Raw genomic sequence first — 27203 nt, 5'->3', positions numbered from 1 at the left:
TGACATATGGTACCTATAGGTTGCTCTCAATAAAAATAACATTATATGCATATATATATATATATACACATATATATGGTTACATATGCATATATATGTATGTATGTATATAGTCAATTCTCAACTTTTGGGGGTAACATTTGTAGAAAATAGCAAGAAAGTCATCATATGAATACTGATAAAGTAAACCTATGGAAAACAGAAGGTTAGGTTCCCATGACCACCAAAAATTGAAATCTTGTTAGAGATTGTTGAAAATAGACTTTTCTTTATACAATTTTAATAACAAAACAATAATCTGATCATTTGTTTTGCTGACATAGTTACAATGAAATAACCAATAAAATGCAAGAGAAAGAAGAATCAAGCCAGGATAGAAGTTGGTGCAGGGGCAGAGTTGTAAGAAGAAAGGGAAAGGGGTAATGCTAGATATCTCTGATCTCCCTTTTAGCTCAGTAGTTGAACTGTTCCCCATGAAAAAGCATGGGTCTCCCAGCTCAGAACTCAGGTCCAACTATTTGGATCCTGGTAGTCTGGGGAGGTGAGACCTCCAACAGTCACAGGGCAGGGATGACCATCACATCATTTATATTCAAACTTGGCTTCTATTCCATTTTTTCAATTTCCTCATCATGCACTTGAGAGGTTACTTTAGTACTTTCTAAAGCAGATTCATAAACACTTAGAAATACTTTCTTCTTTTGTAGATATAAACTTGACCATTGTGCCTCTTATTTTTTTCTCTATTCACTGCTATCCTGAAAGTAAAAATGAGGTTCCTAGTAAAATCATGTGGTGAAAGTTAAATATTTGGATGTCAAAGATGGACTACATATATAAAAATTATATATTACATTGGGAAAAATCAATTCTTCAAAAATTTTTAGATAAGAGTTAGTGAAATAACTATCTGCTTTATTGTTCTGGAAGAATTTGTTCACCTCCCCAAACCAGAAATATCTTTTCAGAAAATAGTTCATGCATACTGACCCAGAAATAGGGTCTTTGTTTCTTATATTTCTAATAACTGTCAAACTCTAATACCCATGAAAGACTCAAAAGGAGATTTGTTAAATTCCCCAATCTGTCTTCTGATCTTACCATTCTATCTGAGTCTTTACTTGATTTATAATCTTGGCAATAGTGTCTAACTTAGTGGGCCTACCATGTTTCTGAAGAATGTCAATCTATGGTATCTGGATACCTGAATTTGCTTATGCTGTAGAGTAGAACTAGGACAAAATTTTGTAGATAGTAAGTGCTTAATGAATATCATCCAAATGGAATTAATATATGTATATGCTGACATATATGTATATTGTATTATGCATGTATGTATAAAATGTACAACCTTTGTGCTAAAAGATAGCAATGGAAAGAACAAACTTGTTTCATGTAAATCTTTTCAGTAGAGACACTAACTTATCATAAGGCAGCTAGGTGGAACAATGGATAGAGCACCAGCCCTGGAGTCAGGAGGACCTGAGTTCAAATCCAACCGCAGACACTTAATAATTGCTTAGCTGTGTGACCTTGGGCAAGTCACTTAACCGCATTGCCTTAAATAAATTTAAACAAAACTTAAAAAAAAGAAATACTAACTTATCTCTTGGAAATTCCCATTTTGGATCCTCGGGCAATTCGTACTCAGAGACCCCTGCCAACATTGGAGCATCAGCTGCTGAGGACAGTCGAGTTGTTATTCTCACCAAGGGTGTATTGGAGTTCATGGAGGAACTAGAATCAGCAGACACCTGTTATTGGAATACAAGATGCAAAAGAAACAGATGTAATTCTGACCCAGGCGTTGAAATATGGTACTACAGGATATACTAGCTCAGCCAGATTGCAATTGTTATAAAGAAACTGTAGGATAGTTAAAACCCCAGATTTAAAGTGCAAACTTTTTTTTTTAGGATACAAGCCTCTTGTTTCCCTCCCAAGTTAATAATGCATTTCACTAAAATTATATTACTAATACATTCGGGACAGATCTTCAAGCCAATCTTTTTTACAGAAAACCTGATCATGTTTTACTAAAAAGATTTATCTTCCAATTATTAATGTTCCCAGGTTATTTACAATTCCTCCTTTAACATCATCATTAAAGCACTCTTAACCTGGCCACAAAATGGGCATTTTATAATTTTCATGGACTGCTTTTGATATAGTCAAATCATTAATCAATGAGGTTGTGTGAGAAATTAGATTCAAACTCTTGGAAAAAACCCATTTATCTTAGCACTCCTTCTGTGTTTTTGAAACAGAAACCAAAACATCTCAGGGACATAGCCTTAGGATTTGAAATGTGAAAGATAGATGGCTGATCAGTTTTCTCTAACTCCCTTTATTCAAGGTAATCTGAGAACCATGTGTTGTGAGATATTCTCAGATTAATCATACCAAATGCTGCCAACCATGAAACGCAGCCTTTCTTGCTTCATCCCACCATTCCTTCTTGGAACTTGAAGACATAGGTGCCATTAAATGAAAATGGGTTGCCACTTGTCAGCTTTCATTTCAGAAAGCAGCAGATTATACCCAGGGAAGGTATGGCCACAGAAATTCAGTTTTATTTCAGTCACACAGGAAAAACTAATCCTGCTTCCGATTGGGTGAGTGTTATATTTATCATGCTATTTTCTGGATACCTGTTGAGTGCTTGTTATTGTGGTTTTTCATGCAACCTAATCAATGCTTTTTACTGATTTGGAGGCTACTAATATAAATAGCATCAAGGACATGCTGGGTGGTCACTTCTAAACATAAATATTCTATTGAGGACAGTGTATTACTTTAGCCAACTTATGGGATGTTGGACCTATGACTGGGAGCCATCAGTCTTATAACAGATTACCCAAGGGCTAGAAGAAGAAATCAAACATCTACACCAGAACCTCACAAAAATTCATCTCAGATATGTCTCACATTAGCATTTTACACCATTTTAATTATTTAGAGCTTTGCTTGCAAGAGAAAAAATACATCAAAAGCTAACTCTACTTCTACAGATCTGGCTAGGAAACATTTTTCAAATCTGGAACCTGTACGGTTCCCAAGAGAGGATCAAATGCTCTTATCCATCCCCTGTCACTTCCTATTCACTAAACTTTGACTTGACTCTTGGTAAAATAAGATGACCTTTAGTTGCTTGTTAGAAGTTGAGACAGTGTAAGATCAGAAAGGAACCTAGTTTGAAGGAAAAGACAGTTAAAACATTAAATGCAAAGTACGGACACTTTTTAACAGTATTGATTTTTTGTTGTTTCAAATGCAAATTGGTAAATTTCATAAGTTTCTCTATTAATATTGGGCAAGGAGAATTCTCCATCACTTTTAGGATTTTATAACTTAAGGAAAATACAAACAGTACACAAGCAATAAACTTTTACTTCTAGATATATATATATTAGATGAAAGAAAATATTAAAAACTAGAATAATTGCATTATAAATTATTAAAATAACTCTCTTGTATTTATAATGTAAGACCACTTTTTAGTTATGAATCATTTTTCATGTTTATTTTTGGAATTAGAAGAGGCATTATTTTAGAATATAGAATTTTAGCTCTGGAAGGGACCTTTGTGTCTGATCTCTTTAATTTATAGATAAACTGAGAACTGAAGTGACTTGGCCAAAGAAACTAATTAATGGCAGATTAGGACCAAAACTTTGATTTCCTGGCTTTTAAGTCAGTGTTGGGGATTTTGGGGGGTGGTTGCATCTTTGGGAGGTTAGGGGGGAATACAATGAAGCTTTTCCAATGAGTTTCTTCATTGCTTGAAAATTGCCAATATTTATATAAAATATTATTGGCAAAATGGATAGAATGTTGCATCTGAAATCACAAAGACTAAACTTTCTGAGTTCATATCCAGCCTCTGATACTTAATAACTCTGCAAGTCACTTAACTCTGTTTGCCTTAGTTTCCTCATCTATCAAATGAGCTGGAGAAGGAAATGGTAAGCCACTATAATATCTTAGCCAAGAAAACCCCAAATGGGATCAAAAACAGTCAAACACAACTGAAATAATTCAATAGCAACAACAAAAATCCTGAAGGAAGATGACAGAAAATGGTTTTGCAAAGAAAGGCTAAAGTGCTGCGGAAATCTGATCCTAAATAGGCTACCTTGCTTTCCTATAGGGAGATGAGTTGAAGTTTTCAAGTTCCTAACATCATAGATATGGATGTGGAAGAAACACATGGATCATCCAGTCCAACCTTGTAATTTTGGAGATGAGGAAACCAAAATCCAGAAAAGTTAAGTGACTTACTTAAATCACAAAGGATATTGGCAATCCAAGATGGGGTTTGACCAAGTTGTCTGACCCCAGAACTAGTACACTTGGCATTGCATGGCTTATTCAAGAGGTCTTCTCATTTTAAAGATAAATTTTAGTATCTTAATTACAAAGTTTAAGGAAATGACTTAACTGAAAGTAGACAACTAACTAGCTTTTACCATGTAGACAAAGAGATGTTTCCCTTTGTGACCAATTGCTCAAAACATCTATTCCAAACTCTAGAACCCCAAGTAGAATTATATCATGACTGTGTCACTCACAAAAATAATACCTCAAGGATCTGTGATTTTATAGATATGTGTACTCCCTCACTAATACAGATTGCATCCCCTTACTTTGGAAGATATTCTTCTGAAAGCTGCTATAGTGAAAAATTCTTAAGTCTTAGGACAACCTAGGGAAGAATCAGTCTCTACTCATTTAGCTAAACTAGACCTGATATAATAGATCTATCAGTCTGTTCCTGCCTAGTGACCTGCCTTTTCAGTTTAGTGTAGTCTGTCAGTCTGTGATCCACTGGCATGAGAAACCAATACCAACTATATGCCCTTATGAATTATCAGGTTAGCATTATTATGGTAGCATTCAATAATAAATATTTATTGAGGTAGCTCATATTTATGGCTATTCAACAAACATAATTCTTTGCTATTGGACCCTTTCCTGAAAACCCAACCATGGAACATCCTTATGTTATAGTCAAATAGCTAGAAAATGGGGGGCAGCTAGGTGGCACAGTGGATAGAGCACCGGCTCTGGAGTCAGGAGTACCTGAGTTCAAATCTAGCTGTGTGGCCTTCAGCAAGCCACTTAACCCCACTATCTTGCAAAAAAAAAAAACCCTAAACTTAAAAACACCAAATAGCTAGAAAATGGAATAGCTAAGACAGAAACCCAGGACTTCAGAGACTCCCAAGTCCCATACTCTTTCCATTAGATAATTCTGCAGTTTTCAATTCTCATAATTCCCTTTAAAGGCTTTGTCCTTCCTACATTTGTGACTCTCTGTACTAGCTATATTACTTATTTACAAAACTCAAAAGGCTAAGTTCAGTGAAATTGCCTTTATTTCAAGCCTATTCTGATTTGATTAGTTAGAAAATAATGTGCTATATGGCAGTATAAGGACTGGGATACTCTCTATTAATATGGCTATTTTCTGGTCATAGAAATTCAAGAATACCAGTCAAGAATGTGGGGCAAAATAAGTATCATTCCTCAAACCTATTTCAAGACGTATTAATATCCATTAATATGTCCGTTAATAATCAATAATACTATCTTTAAAGGGTAAATGAAACTAACAAATTTAAGATAATCACACTCTTAGATCACTCTGAAAAGATGCCTATAAACAGTGAGAGGTGGGACCTGTGACCATGCCAAAAGCATTAACTAATTTCTCCTCTAGAAGACAGGGTGTTGGTTGAATAAATGCAAACAAATGCAGAATAACCATCATTGCCTGAAGACAGTGACTTAGTCATGCTTCTGTCAGTACCACTAAGATTTACTTTCATCAGCACCTCCAAAAAAAGGTAACCTTGTGGAACCATGAGATCATTATAAAAAAATGCAGGTATATCAGAGGAAATGAGATGCAGCAGGACTAGGAGGTAAGTAAGCCATTCAACCTTGATTAAGTACTTACTAGATGGTAGCAAACACTGTGTTAACTGCTAGAGATTCAAAGAAAGGCAAAAAACATAATCCCGGCCTTCAAATGGTTTACATTCTAATGGAGGAGATAACATTTAACTAATTAGGTTCATTCATACAAGATACCTACTGAGGAACAAGGGGAAACATTCAAAAGGAGATTCAAAGAGAGGACCCCCCCCAAAAAAAAGCCCTCCAATAGAAGATGACACTGGAGCTGAGTTTTGAAGAAAGCAATGGGAGCTAAGAGGAGACAAAGATATCCCCCAGAGTCAGGGAATGGGAGCAGTGGTACACCTGGCTCATAAATAATGGGGTAAAAATAAAGTATAAGACTAAAAGGGTAGCAAACTGTTAAATGCTTCACATTTGATGCTAGAAGAAATAGGGGGACTTTGGAATTTATCGAGTAGGCAGTAATTCAGCAGACATGCTCTTTAGGAATAATCATTTGGGCAGCTGAAAGGAAGATGGATTGGAGGGAGACCAGTGAGAAGGCTATGCTAACCATCCCCATGAGAGGTGATGAGGGGCTGGTCTAAGGTGGTGATTGTGTGAGTGGAAAGATGTTATGGAGTAGAGAAGGTATTATGCTTCTCAAGACCTGGAGAAATATAACAGACACAGGAGCCTAGATTAAGAAGCAATTTTATAAGAGGTATCTGATCATACTTAATGGTGAAGAGCTTTTGGAAGTTATGTAATGAAAGAAATTTGTGGTCTCATGTTACTAAGTCATATCTGACTCTTTCTGATCCCATGGATGATGGATAGCATGTCAAGCCCTTCTGTCTTCCACTATCTCCCCAAGTGTGTCCAAGTTCATGTTCCTTGCTTCCATGTCATCTACTACTACTTAAGCTATGTGGCCATTCTTTTGTCCAAAACTATAGGACATGAACAAGATGACTTCCCCCAACAGTCCTTTCAAATAAAGAGGTTTATGTCCCTAATTTCAAAGATTAAAATTTTTAGCTTTGCTAAATCTTTAAGCCTTTTTTCATTGTTTTGTTCTTGTACTGAACATCTTATGTGATATTTTGTTGGGGTTATTAAAAAACCCATAAATATATTGTGGTCAGTTGGAATTTCCCATTAAGAATTTTTTGCAGTAATTGCATTTTGACATTCTGCAGTTGGAGTATTTGGCTATAAAAGGATTGTACAGTCTGTTAGAATTTATTAACAAGAATTCAATTCAACACACAACAAATATGTATTAAAATCTTGCTAAAGGCAAGGCAATATGCTAAGCACTGTAGATACAAAGAATTTTTAAAATGACACAGTCCCTTTCCATAAATAATAGGTGTGGGAGATATGTACACAAGAAATAAAAATTGGGCTATTATAGAAAGGCTAAACAGAATAAGACTAGGAATTTAAAGAAGGAAGGGGAAATCAGAGAAAGCTATTCTTCAGTTCAATGAACATTGAAATGTATTCATTAATTTTTTATATAATAATTAATTTGGGAATGATATATTCAGTTTTCCAAAGTTCCAATTTTCCAATTTAGACATAATATGGAGAGATTCATAATAATTTAATGCACATTTTTAAAAGCTTTCTTTTCCTTCTACTTCTCTTCCTCTTTCCTATGCTTTTTAATTCACCTTCTGTTCATTTATTTATCTGAATGCTTTTGCCATCATTTTTCTTCTTGTTATCTGGCAAATAACATCTTGAGAGTAACAATTTACTAGGAACTATGGATATTTCATAAAGACTAAATTTGTTCCCATGATCTAGAACTTAGACTAAAATACTCATGTAATTAGTCTGGTTTATATGTCAGAAAATGTCAGCATTACAGTTATATTATTATTATATTATAATATTATTAATATTTCCTCTGACTTAAGTGACTTGCACTGTTCGTGATTTTTCTATACTTCTGATTTGTATATTCTTGCTTAATGAGTGAAGATATGAATTCCATTGAAAATTGATTATTTATTCACCACTATATTATCTATTCCCTACATCAGGGCTGTTCAAAATGTGGCCCCGGGGCTTTTATGCAGTCACCTGTGGGTTTACTAAATGCTTTAGTCAATGAAACTGAGCTACCACAGAGCTCTCACTAAAATGGCAAATCAAAATATATTGTCTATTGTTTCTAAAAACTTTTAAAAAGTTGAGTTGGACAGCCCTGCCATCTTCTCTCTCTCTCTCTCTCTCTCTCTCTCTCTCTCTCTCTCTCCATATATATGTATATATAATATATATCTATATCACTGAAATGTGTAAACAATTACAAAATGTGTTTATATTTTGTATATATTGAATAATGTATATTTAGAGATATCTATCTATATTTACATTGTTTTGTATATTGTATTTCTAGGTATTTGTATCACACAAATATATATGTTTATACATAAAATGTATGTATATACTTATATGTGTAAATACAACTCAACCATAAAAGTCATGCTCTAATAATTCCTTTTTTTTATTAGATTTTTAGAAATGTTGTTGATTTTCCTAGTGATAATTTCTTCTAGGGAACAGACTAGCTATCACTGGAGAGATTAGTCAAATAACAACAATGCATGTGAAGTATTCCATATACATGTAAGTGTATATAAAAATTGAAGCACTCTATAGATGTTGACTGATATGGTGGTTATTGTTATAATTATAATTAGGAACATCATTAACAGTACCAAAAGAGGCTTGGCCATAGATGTTGAGTTTTCTTGGTCACAACTCATAAATACCACATACCAAGTGTTAGAGAAGTCTTGAACCCAGATGCTTCCAATTTATTCTTATATATTTTGTTGGATGCTATTTCGATAACTGATCTGTAAGTTCCTTAAGGACAGGTTTTTTTTGGGGGGGGGTGAGCTTGGTTGTTGTTTTGGAGGATGTCTTTGTTTTCTCAATGCACTATTATGTTGCTTTCATTTGAAGGGAGAAATTTTGATCAGTATATTTACTGAAATATATTTTGAGTCTCTCTTCTACTTTTTGAACCATGTTTTTCTACCTGGATATGCTAGCTCAAGACACTGAAAAAGGAATGAGGACACCAAAAGTCTAGCTTCTGCTTTATTACTGACTTGCTATGTGATTGGCAAGCTATCTCTCTGGGGTTCAGTTTACTTTCTTGTAAAATAATGGTAATAATAATATCTTACATTTATATAGTGCTTTTAAAGTTTGTGAAGCACTTAATGAAGAGGCTAGACTAGCTAATTTCAAATTTCCCTTTGTACTGCTTCTAAATTCTTTTTCTGTTCAGAAACGAATATCTTTCTATTCACTTACATTTACTTTGAGGTATAAGGTTTGGAAGATTATTTTCATTTACAGGTGATTCTATGGCATTTCATCTTCTGTTCTAAATTCCTAATTCCTAGGGAGTTGTTTCTTCTGCTCTATTTCAAAAATCCCATCATTTCTCTTGCCCAATTGAGAATTTCTATTTTTTCCAGAACAATCATGATCCTCCCATGTTAGTTTTTTCTTAAATTTATCTGCATTTTTTTCAATCTGAATGAATCTCACCATAGAATCTTTCTGCAATAAATAAGTAACTAAAGATAGAGTTCTTGTGAAAGTTGTTTTCCTATCCCCTGATTTGGGCAGGAATATTTTAGTACTTATTTTCATTGTTTCAACTACAGCTTCCTCACTTTCCAAAATCTCTTTACCATGTGTCATAAATCACGTTTTTCATTGGATACTTTCTCACTGTATTTGTGGGAGGGTAAGCAAAGTTTTGTGTTTGTTTTGTTTTTGCTTATTTCAAAGGATCATGCCAAGTGATAGTGTTAACTATTGTATTAAGATTTAACCACCAGATGAACAAGGAGAGAGTGAGAGCAAGAGTGAGAGTGAGAGCAAGACAGACAGAGCAAGAGAGAGAGAGAGAGAGAGAGAGAGAGAGAGAGAGAGACAGAGAGAGAGAGACAGAGAGAGACAGAGACAGAGACAGAGACAGAGACAGAGATGGAGAGATGAAGAGACAGAGACAGTCACAGAGACAGAGTCACAGAGAGACAAAGACAGAGGGACAGAGAGAGTCAGAGACAGACTGAGAGAGAGAGACAGACAGAGAGAGAGAGAGACAGAGAGAGACAGAGAGAGACAGAGACAAAGAGAATGCTAAATAGGGTCAGGAACAGGGAAAGAAAAGACATTTTCACCATCTTTTTAAGAAGAAATTTTTCATCGGACTGCCCCAAAAAGTTCCCCAATTTACATGAAATGGGAGCTTAACCCCCATTCCTAATCAGGAAACAAAACAGTAGAGCTTCTTTTGATCTAACACCAAACTCCCCAAATGAATGTTTTTTACTCCCTCTGGGCAGGTGGCTAAGATAAAGACTGGAGATAAAAGTTCAGGAGTTTCTTTTGGTTCCAAAACAAAGCTCAAGGGACAAAACCTAGCAAACCAACCAGGTTCTCATCAACCCAGTTTTCTTCACTTGACCCTGTTTTGTCGGGCAAACTGCTAATTTGTGGAAATAACCACCCAGTCCTTGCTGTACTTACTTATAATTTCCCACCAGTCCAAATCAGACTAGAAGGCCAAGTCACCAAGCTGTCTTTGCAGGGTGGGTGAGGTGAAAGTATCAGGAGGCTGGGGGATGGGGGCAGGCAAGGGACTCAACCTGAAGGACAGATTCCAGTTAAATGACCCATGAAAACTCTTTAACTACCAAAATATTTTCTAGAACCAATGAGATTCTTCTCAGCATGTTAGGTTTTTTTTGAATGTTTGGCTCACCTAAATGAAAGGTCTCAAGATTATGTGGTGCCTAGAATGTTTCAGAGACTAATTTTCTTAAAAGAGGTTTCATTTTCAACATAGTATATCTGATTATTAATCAACTAACAATCAATTACTCGGTAAGCATTTATTAAAGCACTTATAAGCCAGTCACTGTGCTAGGAGATGGAGACATGAATATAATGACTGAAACAATCCCTGAGCCCCATGCCTCTGTTACCTAAACCTTCATTCTTCCTTCTTAACCTCCTCTCACCTTAAACCTTCATATATGTGTATTTCAGGAAAACCTTGACCTTTGCTTCTGAGGACACCTCAGCTTGAAATTCTCTGATAATTTGACCCCCCATTCCATATTTTAACCTATTCATACTTACAGCTCCTTTTTCAATGGGAAAAACTAAAAGACAAAGACAGAGATGGAGACAGAGAAAGAAACAGAGACAGAGAGATACACAAAGAGAGGCAGAGACAGAGAGAAAGAGAAAAATGGAGAGGCAGAGACAGAGACAGAGTCCTTTGAGAGCATTGTGTATGTGTTATAAAGGAAATTTATAATGTAGAGATGCAAAAAGTGAGATGTTTTATATCTCCATCCCATTTCCATATAGAGACTTGGCAGCCAAAAGGGAACCTGATGTTCCTACTGAAAAAAAGCCTGTTCAGTTAATCCACTAGCACCACATGCCTCTTTAACAAACATCCTCTGTTTTCTTCTTTCAAATGATTTGTAGAAAATGCTCAGAAACCCAAGTCTTTTTTTTCCTTTAATACATCGAAATGCAGAGACTACCCAACAATGATTACTGGCTGGCTGTCAGTGACAGGAGCAACCAGGCAACTTGGCTCCCTTGGTCCTGAATCTGGAGAACCAACAGATGAGCTTATTAAAATTGCCAGACTGACTACCATCTTTAAGATGACTCTTATTATTCTCATTTAACACAATTTGTGCCAAAAATATCAGAAAGGGAAGGTGAAAGGAGAGGAAACCAAAGATACCAAAAAATGAGGATCTTTCTCTTCTAAACTTCTTGTCCCTCTTGTCTCATTCTCTGTTCCTGCCTCTCTCTCTCTCTCTCTCTCTCTCTCTCTCTCTCTCTCTCTCTGTGTGTGTGTGTGTGTGTGTGTGTGTGTCTCTGTCTCTGTCTCTCTATCTCTCTCTGTCTCTCTCATCCCCTCACTCTTTTTATACACACACACACACACACACACACACACACACACACACACTTTCTTTAACATCAGAATAGGAGAGGATACTTACAAATCTAAGAATTATTGCAAAAAGTTCTTCCATAGAATGTAGAAGAAATAAATATTTCCCTTTCTAAAATTCCAGAAACAGAAGTGTTGCCTTAATTCAATAAATTCAACACATATAAATGAATTATAAGAAATGAAAATTCAAGAAAGGACAGCAATACCTTCTGTTGTTCTAAACAGAGAATATCAACATAGGCTTCAGGAGAAGAGAAGGAAAGAAGATGTTCTGAATGATGAAAGGCATTATGATCATCACTTATTAAGTTTTTGGTTATACCATACTAAATTAAGCATTCTATAAGATCACTTTAAGCAAATGGTTGCTATTAAAAGAAAACACCTTACAAGCAACCTAGCCATTGGAGAGAGAGTAAGGTTTAATGTCACCTGATTAAAAACTAACCTGGAGACAGAGGCCAGGCATGCTAGGCATGTCTATGGTATTTTCTCTGTCATCGGCATATCTGCAGGCCATTCTAGTGTTTTTCAGTCAGGCCACAGTCCAATAAACTTCTTTTATCTAGGTACCTGATACACATCTCCTTCTCAGGCTAAGTGGCTTTGCCTGAAAAGCTCTCTTTGTGAAGAACAATTGATGTATTATATTTTAATATATATGGAGAGCGGAGATGTGTCACCATTGCCTCTAATAAATTAACAATCTCCCAGAGGTTTTAATTTGTAGGGGTGGTGGGGGGAGGATTGGTATTGCCAGGACCATCACACCAGTGTGTCCTTTGGTCTGTACAAACTAATCAACCATATTTAAAGACAGGGCAATTACATTCCAAATAAAACAAGTGAGAGCATTGTGAAGCAAGAGAATGGCCCCAAATGTTCCCCACCTTCCCCTTCTATCCCTCCTGAAGCAAAATAAGCAAAATGGCCAAAATTTCAGTGAGGTACAACAGAGAAATAAAAAGTCACATTTTTAAAAGGGTGGGGGGGGGGGGAAGGGAAATGGGAACCAAAAGGACAGTTTCTTTAAGGTTCCATCAATACCCCCCACCAACATATTCATACACATGTACTAAAAGGGAAATTCAAGAATAACATGAAAAGAATAGCATAAAAGAAAAAAAATGATCTGGCTGCTCCAAATTTCACATCTGCTACTGGAAGAAACCTACAGCTCTGAATACTACTTTTTCCTTCACAGAACAGAGATCAAATTCTGAGTGGTTATTTTTTAGAAATATAATTTCAGGAAAGAGCAGGACAGATAACAGCATTCAATCACCTGAATCCCCAAAGATTTAATTTTCTACTTTCCATGAGCTGGGTAACACTAGTCCAATAAAACACCAAGAAAAGGGAAGCAGAAGAAAGGGAAGCAGCAAGAAAAGGGAGCATTGGCAGCAATTGGACATGTGAAAAGAGGGGATAGGAACCAGGAAGAGAAGACAAACATGGACTGGAATTCTCTGAATTTTATGGGGCATCTATGCTGTATACCATCTACTTATGAAAAAATCCTTTCATGAAAAACAAATTATTGGCCATCTGAGCTTTGAGTCATTGGATACCCTTGGTAACTGCCATCACCTACAAACTTGACAACAACAGGGGACACATAAACTATAACTACCTGAAGCTATTTCCACCCCAAAAACCAGTGCACAATTTGGTCAACATGCACTTCCTAATACCAAAGAATAGTGGTGCCGCCATTACAAATACCAACAGCTAATGAGATAGTCTTCTTTACTTTGAACCATTGCTACCCTACTCACAATTCTGAATTAACATTAATAGTAGAAAAGTACAAAGATGAACAAGTTACTTCAAAGGGACAAAGGGCCATTTAGAGTTGATTTGGGATGGTCTGGCAATGGACAATGCTGTTCCAAAGTTAAGTACCTGCTGCTTAGTAAATGTGTTCATAATATGTCCTAATTCCTTCTATAGAAAATGTTAGCAGCTTCATTATCATCAGTAAAGACTTAGGAGAAGTCAAAGATCACCATGTATTAGACTATCTTAGTGACTATTTTATAAAATATATTCCTTTCCTTGTGAAATTCAAATAGTTGTCTAATTTAGTCATAATGTTTCTCAGAACACTGCACCCTGAATCTCAGGAGCATAGACCAGAGAGAAAAAGAGAAGAAAAAAATCCAAATGCTGGCTGAGTAGTTTGGGAAAGAGTAAATTTCTTGAAACTCTTTATCTACTTTCTGTTACCTGTCTCCTCAAGGGGATGCGCTTGGTCAACTTGTGTACAGCTGGTTGGCTACTGAAGTCCGGCTTCTTGGTGGTGGTCCTCATGCGGCACAGCACAACTGTCACGACCATACAGGCAATTAAGAAGACCCCTATGCAGTAAATGGCTATCTCCAGGTACTCTGGGGAAGCTGTAATCTCCTTTTCTCTTACAGGTTCTAGATTGCAAATCACAGAGGAGGAATAAGCAGGCCAGATAGTTAGAACATAGTACTGATATATAAAAATGCAGCTAAAGGAATCAAACCCCAAAATTGTCTGTGCTCCCTAGAAGAGACAGACTTAGAAAGACTTTAATTCAAATTTACAAACATCCAAGCCTACCTGAGAGCCCTTGAAATTTTCCCCTATTCTGTCATTTATTCATAATGAAGATGAACCCACATGAACTTTCCATGTCATCAAGGGAGGCCCAGGTCATCTTCCTAGGTAATTAGAGTAGGTACATCTCCTTGATTCAATGCATAGCTGCCTCTAAGTTACCCAGGATGAGTTACAGGGCCATATTTTCTGAACAATTATTGCTTCTTACACTTATAATACCATCAAACTACCCCACTGCATACACACATATACACAAAGATTCTTCTGGCATGAGAGTGACTAAAAGAATGGTTAAAAATAGAAATTCTAAAATTTGAACTATGCTCATTTTTGTGTTTAGGAGGTAGGGAGAAGGCTTTGGTCTTGTATGTATTTGGACAGGCTCTCTCAAAAGGAAAAACTGACAAATAATTTATTCCAGATGAATACAAGTATGTATGAAGAAGTGAATAAATATTCATCTACTTAAACTGACCTAAAAAGTTTTGAATTCCTAAATATAATCCAGAGTATTGCCCAACTGAATAAACAAATAGAGTCAATATAAAGACTGAATCTTCTACAACACACTTTCTATAGAATTCATGAAAATATAAAAGTTTGGAATACTTTATCAATTGTTGGCTTGGATAAACTTTTAATGGAAGTTGAGAAAAGGAGAGTGGCATTCTCTTGTCAACACAGCCTCTCTCTTTAAAGAAGGGATATTAAAAGCTGATTCTATGCAAAGGCAGGTGTGTTTTTTACAACTTTTTCATAGAAAAGCTCCTTCCCTTCAAAATTTGGCCTTCTAGGGCAATCATTAGTCAAGCTATAAGCAGCATATTTATTCCCAGGTAGTGTTTGTCCCATACCTCTCTGTAGTTAATATAATATAGTCAAGCAGATCAGTTAAGAAAGGACATTTAATGCATTGCAGAACACAAGCGTTGAATGGAAAAGCAAGCTCAAATTAGCAGTGCCTCACTATTTAGAGGCATTTGTTTACATTGCAGATTCACAATGAGAGAAAATAGATGCAATGAAATTATTTAATAAAATTTAATCAGGAAAAAAACAGCCTACGAGATAAGATTTAGAACTCTCAACAGCCAGCGCAACTTAACCATCAATTCATTTGCTGTATGTAAAATAAACATGCAGCTAGGTAACCTTTATCTAATAATAAGAAATTAATAATTAGAGCAGTATGTCAGGAGCTAGTAAACCAAAGACTGTTCAGTTTTTCAAAAAGGAAATACCAAGGCAGGTGCATTAAGCAGACAGTGATTATCAAGAAAGTTTGACTAGGATAGAGACGTACTCAGATTAAATATTCAGACAGGCAACAATTTTTAGGCAATAAAGCATAATTGATGTTGATTTCTCTGCAGGGTAGAAATAACATCAATCCCAAGATGGCAAGAGCATGCTTTGCAGTAAAAGCAAATTAAGGATTCATTTTATTAAAACATGCATTGAACCGATTCCCAAAGGTAGGTAACACACTGCTTCTGTACGCCCTCCACAAAGAGGTCCTTCTCCACAAGGCACGTCAAAATGCCTAGATCTGGTTTTGTTTCATTGAAGAGTTTAAAAAAAAAAAACCAATTCAAAGTAACTGAAAGATTTTAGGGGTTTGGGGGAAATTGCTCTAAAAATGAGAAAAATAATTTAAAATCTTTCAGTCATTCTAATTCCTTTTTAAGGGAAAGAAGTGTGCATGTGAGTGTGTGTGTGTGTGTGTGTGTGTGTGTGTGTGTGTGTATGAATTTAAACATTGATTTGATTGCTCTTTAGATGTGCAGAAAATTAATTCTTTCAGAGTTCAGGTGTGAAATTTACTTAATCATAAATACGATGGTGTCTGCAAGCGGATTATTGAGGCAACTTTCTCCCCTCCAATCAAAAAAAACAAATATATATATATATATATATATATATATATATATATATATGTATGTTTATGTATATACATATTTTACATATATACACATTTTCCTCTAAGATATTCATCCTTCTAAAGTAATAAAAAGGGCTGTTTCTGTGACAGAAGCTGTGTTAATTTTGTAGCAATCAACCAAGAAAAGAGGAAAAACCACTGAGAGAGAGAGCAGTATATACCTGGCAGAACTGTCAACCATGCAGAGTGAAAGGATATCCCAATAGAATTACCCGCCAAGCACGTATACTCCCCAGCATCCTCAAAAGTTACATTCCGAATATAGAGAACCTCAATCTCTTTGTCCGTGGTGTTAACACCGGCGGCCTAGAAAACAAGGGAAGCAAGAAACAAGGCTAGACACCATAGGAATGCTTGTAGAAGGGGTTTGGGAACCACAAGGCGCTGGCCGCCCCTCTGTCGTCAGCGGGTGCTCGGTCACCAGGAGATTCCGACTCGACCCCATCCACAAAGCCCACAACCAAGAGGTGAAGATGTTTACCAAGAGACCCCAGCTCACCTCCAAGAGTAATCACCAAACAACCGTCACCAAACCTAACCTCACCACCTAAACATGCATGCAATCAAATGACATGGAAAAATCAACCCACAAAGGTTCTTTATCTTTTATTTTTATTTTTATTTTTTTGCTTTTCATTCATTTTGGATTAGAGTGTTTTTTTGGAGCACTATCAGTCCCCAAAGACAGGTTTACTTGTGATATATTTGACTGTAGTTCCCCATTGTGAAAAGAAAAGTGGGAAAAAAAGAATGGGTTTGGAGTCAGGAAGACCTGAGTTTGAAGTCTACCTCAGATTAGCTATGTGACCCTATACTTAGCTTCCTTAGCCACTCTTTCCACATCTGTAAAATAAGGAATAAGACTATGTCATTTGCCTCACTTGTCTTGTGAGGATCAAATGATATGATGGGTGTAAAGTACTTTGCCAATTTATAACCAATTTAAATACAAGTTATTATTATTAATGATAAAAAATATGTACTGTGGAATGAAATATGGCAAAGACAAAAAGTACAGTAGCCTTTGAGGGCATCCACAGGACTCCACAAATGCTCCTCTAAGTTTAATCACTTTCTCCTTTTCAATTTTTCCATAGTTACATGAATAGTGGATGAGCTACAAATTTCATTATCATAGATTTCAAACTAGAAGGGAATCCAACCTCCTTTTTTTGCAGATGAGACAGACAAGGCCCACAAGGTTAAGCAATTGCTCATGATCACACACAGGCTTAAGTGTCAAAACCTGAACCTGGGTTCAGATCTCATCTCTGGCACTTACTACCCTTGACTTAAAATAAATCATTTCAAATGTCCAGGTTTCAGTTTTCTCATCTATAACATGAGGGGGTGAACTAGATAGCCTGAGGGGCCTTCCAGCTTTCCATCTGTGATCCTATGACAAAGAGAGCGCAAAGAAAAATTTTCATAGTCATGGAAAAAATGGTACAATATGTGTGAAGTTCTCCAAAGACCTTTAAGGTCAAGATAAACTTCTGTTATTGTCATCTTAATAAAGCATATATTTGAAAATTTAGAGTGACAAAAGATGGAGGAAAATTCAATGCTCTGTCATCAATAGAAACAGATAGTGACTTATTTCAATACTTGAAACTATCCTAAGAATAATTAAACACAGAGAAATAAATCTCAAAAGAGTAAGTCATGGACTATCAAACATCTAAGCAAGAAGTCTGTCTTTAACAAACTATATCATATGATTACAAAAATGTCTCTCTAAGGTTGAGATTGAAGATTGTTATTCTATGTAAAGTCCTTGTATTCAAGACAGATGTGTTTTAAAATCTCAATTTTTGTATAGGGTCAATGATGGGGAAAACTGTAGTATCAATATGATTGACCAGAAAGAACAACTTCCAAATGGGGGATGAGAACAGGGAGCATTTTCTTTTGAATAAATTATTTCAAACAAACTGAACATTGTGGGTATTTTTCCATGGCTGCTGGCATGATCCCAGTTGCATCACCAAAGAAGGATTATTGTAAATGTACCAAGGCCATAAGAGTTATCCTATAAGCTGCCTGCAGTCTCCCAAAGCACCAATTCTCTTCTACATCCAGCTTTCTTTAAAAAACAGTGTTACCTTGTTTATTTGGCAGAACAGTGAGCCAGGCAGACTGGTTGGCCTCCCCTATATAATTGGAGACCTTACAAATATATTCTCCAGCGTCCGCCTCAGTCACATTGTACAGAGTCAGCACTTCTGCATTGGAACTATTAATCCCCGAATGCTAGAATAGACCAATAACATAGGAGAACATTGTAACTACAGTCCAGAAAGGACTTAACTCTCTCTATGGTCCCACCACCAAAAGTCGATCATTAAACTTCATCCATTAAACCTAAACACCGATGTCCAAAAGGCTGTGGTTTTAAGAAAGAATATAATAAGATAATTGTTAAAAAGGGAAAGGGGAGAGAGGAGAGAAACATCTAAACAAGCCCTCTAACTTAATGGGTTTCAATCCCAATGACATAATATTCTGCCAGCTTTGCTCACTCTAGGTGCTGCTGGCTGAACAATTCTCATTAGTGGAAACTTTAAAGAAATCTGCCTGTCCAAAGAAGAATTGAAAAAAAAAAATTCCCTTCTTTGCAAAGATAGGGGAGTACAGGTGGAGAGCTTGACATATATTGACAGATTCCATTGCTATATTAGTTCCACTGAATCACTGTTTTTTTATTCTTTTGGTTTATTTATTTAATTTGGGGGGGGTTGCAAGGCAATGGGTTAAGTGACTTGCCCAAGATCACACAGCTAGGTAATTTTTTTTTCATTCTTTTTCAAACATGATGACCCAATGGGGCAGGAAAGGTGAAGGGATATATTTGAAAATCAAATGTGTGGAATGAAATTTTTAAAAACGATCTGCCTAAAGTTTTCTTGAAAGATTATTCTTTAGAATAATGGTCCTTAGGCAATATCTGCTTTTCAACAAACCAACAAACATTTATGAATAATCTACTATTACAAGATCTTATGATATGTACTAGGATTTAGGAGATGAACTTTTAGCTAATTAAATGATCTACATTTGATCTACAAATGATCTACAGGGTTAGCCATGTTTCCTCTTTATGAAGAGCTCTAACATGATGATGTTGCTTCTAAAATGGGGTCTTTGCAGTGGTTATATAATATAAGAAATAGGATATTCATATTTCACTAGTACATCAATATAAAAAAACATTGCTAGACTATCATTTGGAATGAATTTCAGGGGTTAAAAGAAAGAAAGAAGATTAAGAAATAAGGAAAAACCTAGAATCATTTGTTAAAAGATGGCATGTAATTAACAAGGATTTAATTCAAACTTCAAAAATCTATTAATAAATATGAGCAGTCATCAGTGTCTTAATTATGCTTAATTCCAACTGGTCAAAGATTTAACTTTCTCTTAAATTGAAGAGTAAATTAGACTATGTATCTATCTGCAAGACCCCCTAGGATTATGACATTTTCAGGTAAGTGGGGTAGAGATTGGAAGTTTAAGAACATTCTCACCTTCAGAACCTTAAGGTAAGGTAATCCATCTGGCCCATATTTACTGCCGTTCTTTTCTACATGTTTGATCCATTGAATGTGAGGCTGGGCATCACTGTAGACTTTGCAGACAAATTCCACATCTCCCCCAACCACTGTAGAAGCATTTGCTGGCAGTCCTGCTTGGAGGATGGGCCGGTGGGGAGATCGCTCTAAAGGAAGAAGAGCAAAAGGAGGGGGTAGAGTGGGGGAAGTAGGTTTAGGGGCAGGAAAGAGAAGGGGGGGGGGGGAGAAAGGGAGAAAAGATGCATAAATAAGCTATGTTGCCAAAAAAACTATTAGTGAACTTGTGCCAGAGGCCTCTAAGCCTGTTGGCTGACTCCTCAGAAATAACACTACAGACAAATGTATAACAAAAAAACGACACTTCAAAGGAGACCACTGAGAACTGCACTTGTGTAAAGAATACTCATTTAGAAAATGGGTGAAAAAAAACAAACCCTTGTTAAAACTCGAGTTTGCAAGATCATAGGATGAGGTACAAGCCACCTAATGAGCCTGGGAAAGGACTTTCTTTTGACATTTTGACAGAGAAATTGGGATTTCTTTTCTTTTGGTCCATTTAGTCTAGGACCAAAAGCCATGAATATGTATGGGGGCAACTCATCAAATAATTCACGCCCTGAATTTAAACCTAACATACTGGACATCAGTTGTGACACAATGAATACTAAGAATGGTACTTCCAAAGAAAGTTCCATTATATATCTATAAAGTAGAAAATACGTTTCTGAGAAGTGACAACCATCTCAGTCAGACTCCCAATCCTCCCAAGTTCATCCAACATATCTCCTCCCTCCTCCCTTGCTAAATTCATTACAATTCATATCCAACATGAAATTTACTTTTGACTTCAAGGCTATCCTGGCAAGGTTATTAAGCAAGAGACAAAGAGAAATCCTCCAGGGTCTCATAAATGACAGAGACTGGAGCCAAAAGTACTACCAGTATTTTGTTTTTCTTGAAGGATGCCTGCCTGAGTAGTGAGACATGAGGGTCACCTTACAGTTTTCACTCCTACTCTTCTTCAAGGAAAAGGGTCTTCCAAGAGGAAACCTGGTTTTGGAAAATTCCCTCAAAATTGAAAAATTCTTGCATAGACCTCAATGGCCCCAAATAGTTTTTTTTCAGCTGCTAAGGTACTAAAAAACTAAGTATGGAGATATTAAAAAAATTAGAAATTATATTAGACTAAAATGAAAAATACTGGGAAGCACCATTGCAAATGTCTTGCACACTCATGTCTACCATTGACTGGTCTGGCTCCATTTATATTCCCTACCCTAATCCAATTTTGTTGTTATTCAGTTAATTCAGTCATGTCTGACTCTTCATGTCTTCATTTGGGGTTTTCTGAATACTGGAGTAGTTTACCATTTCCTTCTCCAGATCATTTTACAAATGAGGAAAGGGAAGAAGGCAGGATTAAATGACTTGTCCAGAGTCATATCCAGTAAATGTCTGACTGGACTTGAACTCAGAAAGTTGATGACACCAGACTTGTTGCTCTCTCTCCACTGTGCCCCCATCCATATTATTTAAATGAAAAATTATGGTCATAGAACCACACTTGCTTTCCCTCTCCACCATAAATACCAACTGGCCAACTGGTTATTTGCAAGAAAAAAATTTGTGTTAAGATTTAGCAGAGAAGACAATTTCTCCAAGTAACTTGATCTGGAGACATGCTCTGAGAATATCTGAATGAGATGGCATCAGATATTTCCAGAGGAACAGATCTAAATTTGCTTCTCTGTCACTACCCTTCCCTTGTTTGTCTTTTTTAACATCCATTTACCAAGGAGGAGTGCTCCAATTTGATCCTGTCAAATCCTCATCCATCTTTTCCCTTTCACTCTTTTGATATTTGGATCTTGCATCCTGAATCTGCTCATTAAGATTATGACCTCTAGTTTAGAATTTATTAAATTCCAAATGATAGTGCAGGATGGCTATACCCCTATTGGGACTTTCCTGCAACCCCTGAATTTCTCCATACATTCAATTTAAATCATCTGCTCCCCAAGGAAGGGACCCAGTAAAGGAGGGACATCTCTACAACCCTTGCTGTACCCTGTACCTTCCTTTTGCCTGATAAAAATCTGAAAAAGAAAAATGAGGAAACCAAAGACGTTATAACATACCAAGACTCCCAATGCTCTGGTTTGGAAGCAGGTAGTTAAATCCTTAATCCATTGAGCCTTTTCATGTTAGGGGCACCAATAATAAATCATGATTTAACTGGATTTTTTTTGTACAAGAGCCAAACCATGTGCAAATGAGTTTTATTACACAAATCTGCCATTGACCTCCAAGAACTAAAAATCAGGAACTGATGATTACATTTGCCACTTTTCATTTAAGGATCTCAAACCACTTTACCAATGACCATTGTAATTATAGAAATCTCAAAGCACCAAAAAAAGGTATTCAATTTGTCCAACATATCACACCCAGCAGTTAGAGGTTGAAAGTTCTGATTCTCAGATTTGGAGCATTTCAGAAACTGTACACAGCAATTTGTAATCTCTTTGAAAAATCACCAAAAATATTTTTGTCTTAGGTAAGCTCTCAAAGAAATATGATAGTTACCCATCCCTCATAGTATCCAGTACTATCAAATGCTACAAGTACTCGCAAATAATTATTCAGTGAATGCCTGGCCAATGGTACAATGATTTATGCATCTTAAAACCTTGGCATCTGTGGAGAATTAAGCTCTTTCTTCACTCAGACATGAAGTCTTGTAGAATCTTTGGCTAGCCATCCTGCCAAGATGGTAATGATAGAGTTAATCCTCCCTGTTCATTGCTCCTTCTGAGGTACCCCCCCCATTCCACGACCAAGAGTTTCACTTGACATGAATTATGAAGATGTCCTCAGCAAGACAAAAAAAAAAAATTGCCCCCTGGCTGGATACCCGTCCTTCTCCTTTCACAAAGTACCCTCTTTCATGCCTGTCAAATCTTAAATCATTTCCGTCCCTATTGGCTCCGTTCACATGTGAACCAGTGATCCAGAGCTGAGGGATGCCTGCCTATCAGGTCATTTACTTCATGCTTCTGAAAGTACTGGGGCAGGTGGGGTGGTTTGTTTCATCTCTCTCTCTCTCTCTCTCTCTCTCTCTCTCTCTCTCTCTCTCTCTCTCTCTCTCTCTCTCTCTCTCTCCCCCTCTTTAAGCTAAGTGTTTTAAGTACAGTGAACCTAAATATTTATTCTTGGGAGCAAAGGCGCTAGAAAAGCTTAACTATTCTGAGCCAGATCAACTGAATTTCAAATCAAGTGCTCTTTCTTCAACATGCTTGTTTCCAATAAATTATTTCACAAGCAAACATTGTGAGTGTAAGAGCAAATAATGATGCTCAATGAACAATGGGATCTTTCATACAGTCCAATATATCTGGCATGCTCCAAGTATCCAATGGGAATTTAGTCACTAAAGCAGCCCCGACAGGTCACTACAAAGCAGCAGTCTTATTTTACTTAGAGTAAACATGCTTGGGTTGTAGCTGTTAAATTGTTCCACTGCTTCACAGGCTATTTTTAAAAACTTAGGAATGGTTCAATATTATTTCATATGTGAATTACAGCATACCAAATATATTATCCCTTAAAGGCTTCAATTTACTTTTCAAACATTCTCACCTTATACAAAATAATATCTAATCCTCCCCCCCAACACACACACACACATACCACACATACACACTCATATACACACACATACACACACACCACACACACATATGCATACATACACACACATCCCCTTTCTCACTTTGAGTACAAAAACTGCAAGCATGATCTCTCTTTAATAGAAACCTTACACCATCTCCCAAAACTTATTACAGCTGCCTTCAGTATAAAATGAAACCTTAGAGAATGTTATTTAAAATGTTTTTTAAAAGTCAGTAGGCCTCATGTTTCATTTCTCCACATAAGGCTTTGATTTCCTTTGCAACCTTATTCTCTGCCCTTAAACAAGTCAGAGAATAAGGTCTGAAACATCTTGGAATGGGGCCTAGTATGCCAGCTTTAGCAGAAAAAAATGTTTCATTTCTCTCCATCTACCTTCCAATAATGTCTTTCAACCTCTTCCCCTCTAAGAGACAGGTTCATAGTTTGGATAATCATGCTTTTCTTTTTAAAAATCCTTGCACTAGATTCTGAAGAATTGAGAAGAAAGACAAATGGAAATTTTCATTTCTCTCCTACTGCTTAATAATTCTATTGAGCAATTAAGTTGGATTGTCTACTCACTGCACCAATGGAAGAGACCTTAAAGAGAGGTGCCATGGGTAATAGTGCCCTGAATTCATGGTGCCTAATAAATATAATGATTATAGTGACTCATCACTGGTGTTAACATCTTGGACAAAAGGTACTATATTCATCAAAAAAAAGGTGGAAAAAGAGATTCAAATGAATAAATCACTCAATATTTATTGAGTTCCAGGCACTAAAGATGCAAAGAAAAAAAAATGAAAAAGTCCCTGTCCTCAAAAAGCTTATATCTTACTTAAGGACTAATTGCTCCTTGATAATAGATTAAGTCAAGTGTGATTCATGTCTCAACACTGCTTCTCCTACTTAATAACACAATTGCTATTCTACATTTTTCAAAAATTTTAGTTTCAACTAACTAAAAAATAATTTACTATTAAATTGGTTTTTTAAAAAAATTAATAAAATCAGATATGCTAACAATGCTAACCTATGATGCTGTAAAATATGACAGTTTTAAAAAAATAATGTTCAAAAATCAGTCACAAATGAATTGAGCATGAAAACAGTGAGTGTATATACCTTTAAAGTCAAGACTCCTGAGTCACTCATGGGAATTCCAAGTTAAGATCAGCAATTAAAAGAAGTCCCAAAAGTGATAGGTAGCTATCACTAATTGGAGGGTTGGCTGTACTACTGGAATGAAGTTCAAGTCAGTCTATAGAAGACCCAGATTGAAGAGACTAAAGCCTAGTCCTTGGGAATGTGGTTTAAGTGTGAAAGCTAAAGAAAAAAGTATTTAAATCTAAAGAGAAAAGTTAACTATTGTGACTGAAAGCCATAATGAAACTTAAACAGTGTAGATGAGGAAAGCTGGCATTGTCTGCTTCATGCTAAGAGGATAATTATTGAGAGAGAAAATACCTGAGTGACAAAGAAGACATCTTTATGAACTGACCATTGAGTTGTCCAACATTCCATTCCCACTCTGTACATAATAACATGTTTGCTTATAACAGTTCCCTGACTTTTGCCATAGTATGGCAAAAGGTCATCCAATGTACACCCAACACAGTAAAGCTGCTTAATGTCTTCAAGGTCAGTAAACACTACTCTGCATCCCTGGGACCAGAAGAATAGAGGGTTCTTAAATTACACCTATAAATTAATCCAGTTCAGGATAACTAATTTCTATTGTTTAATTGAAATTTTATTTTATTTTTTCAATGATATGCAACGGTCATTTTTCACCATTCATCCATTTGTAAATTTTTGAGTTCCACATTTTTTTAACCACCCTCTTTTCCCTTCCCCCTCCCCATGGTGGCGATTAGGCTGGTAAAAGTTATATATGTACATTCATGTTTAGCATATTTACATATTAGCCATGTTGTAAAAGAGGAATTAGAACTAAGGGGAAAGAAAAAAAAAACATGAGAAAGGAAGGAAAAACATAAAAGAAGCTGTGTAATAGTACATCATAGTATATCAGATGCCATAGTTTTTTCCCTCTGGATGTGGATGGCATTGTCCATAGCAGTACCTTCCTATTTCTAAAAAGTTAAGTTGCATTTGCTGGAAAAGAACATTTGAAAAGCTGAAAAGGAGAAATCCTTGGGGCCACTAATCACATTGAATTCCCTACATTGATTTGGAATCAGACAAGCTTAATGCTATCAATCATCCATTCATTTCAGGGAGCATGTGTTACATTTCCTGCTTGATCCTAAAATTAAAATCAAAATTTAATTACAGTTCTCTCGAAATGGCAGTTTCTTAGCAACTAAAAGAAGATGGAGAGAAAAGAACATTTCAAGAAGGGAAGATAAATGAAAACAACCTGGATTTTATTTTTTGTTAAGGCTCCATCAGGTTTTCTCTAAAGAGTAGGTGGCAGTTGTTTTTGTTACAGAAAAGGGGCACTAACCCAGTTAGAATTCAGCACAGCCATTAGGAGAAAGGCTACCAAAGCACTTGGAAGTTTTAAGGAGGCCAATAACCTGCTAAATACCTCACACTAATTACAATGAGTAGAATGAGTTCATTGCCTTTTCAAGGTTCCGCCTCAGGTACTTAAAGTGGACAAGCTCAGTCTTTCAAGCCTGGTATGTGGGGCATTCCAAGTTCTGGACAAAAACTTGGGAGTATTGAAGGTGGAGGGGTGAAGAAGATGGAGTGGGAACAAAAAGAAAAGAATACCAAAGCTCCCAAAGGGTTCCAGTCTTGCTAGGTCATTATAATAATGAGAAAATGCTCTCCCTTTCCTTCCTTACAGAGGTGGGGGAGGGGGGAATCAATGGGGATGAAACACCATACATATCATCAAAGTAAATGAATATTCTGGTAAGTTTTGCTGAACTCCCCCACCCTAACCTTCTCTTTAATATTTTTTTTATAAAGGATGGCTCAATGAGCAGAGGAAGAATGATATATTCAAAAACTAAAAAAAAAAATGATGTAAAAACAAAAGATATTGATATTTTTTCAAAGGAAGGTTCATGGGCTATTAAACAGTCATTAGTTGTAATTTTGAATTAGATCATCTGATCCTACATTTTTTTTGGAGACAATCAGGGTTAAGTGATCTGCCCCTTGGTTCTACATTTGAACTGTGAATTTCTACCCCAAAGATTAACCATCCAAATACAACTGGAAGAAAAAAAGAGTTTCTGTCGAGAAGTTTGCTCATGTGGTCCTCTGTCCCACCAGTTCTGAATTTTATATCACCTCCTTCCCAAAAACTTGGTACTTTTCATCATACTTCTTAATATATACATTCTAACAGAGATAGTAAAGTCTAAGAACCCAAGTTAAAGATGCAAGTTTGTTTGGGGGGGCAAAGGGAAGAGGCAGAAGGGGTATGGGCATGATTTTTTTTTCTGAAAACTAATGCCTCCAGTCCTTGAATAACCAAATGACTTTGAGGGGCTGCACCACAAGA

The 27203-nt window shown here is 36.3% G+C and overlaps 1 protein-coding gene across 9 annotated transcripts in view; it reads right to left on the bottom strand.

Moving 5' to 3' along the window:
* The window catches only part of FGFR2 (fibroblast growth factor receptor 2), a 111801-nt gene that overhangs the window by 19422 nt on the left and 65176 nt on the right, over positions 1 to 27203 (bottom strand). For 3 of the 9 annotated variants that reach the window (XM_074233505.1, XM_074233503.1, XM_074233499.1), the window contains 4 exons: positions 20000 to 20190; positions 18578 to 18725; positions 14162 to 14364; positions 1603 to 1754 (listed from right to left, as the gene is read on the bottom strand). In XM_074233505.1, the coding sequence (XP_074089606.1) occupies positions 1603 to 1754; positions 14162 to 14364; positions 18578 to 18725; positions 20000 to 20190 (694 nt within the window). Of the gene's footprint in view, positions 1 to 1602; positions 1755 to 14161; positions 14365 to 16633; positions 16779 to 18577; positions 18726 to 19999; positions 20191 to 27203 lie in introns of all 9 variants that reach the window. The other 6 variants (XM_074233506.1, XM_074233504.1, XM_074233500.1 and 3 more) reach the window with 3 other exon arrangements.

This window comes from Macrotis lagotis, chromosome 4 (genome assembly GCF_037893015.1).
Source record: "Macrotis lagotis isolate mMagLag1 chromosome 4, bilby.v1.9.chrom.fasta, whole genome shotgun sequence".
Lineage (NCBI taxonomy): Eukaryota > Metazoa > Chordata > Mammalia > Peramelemorphia > Peramelidae > Macrotis > Macrotis lagotis.
The sequence above is the reverse complement of the archived record's forward strand: the minus strand, read 5'-3'. Positions and strand labels throughout refer to the sequence as shown.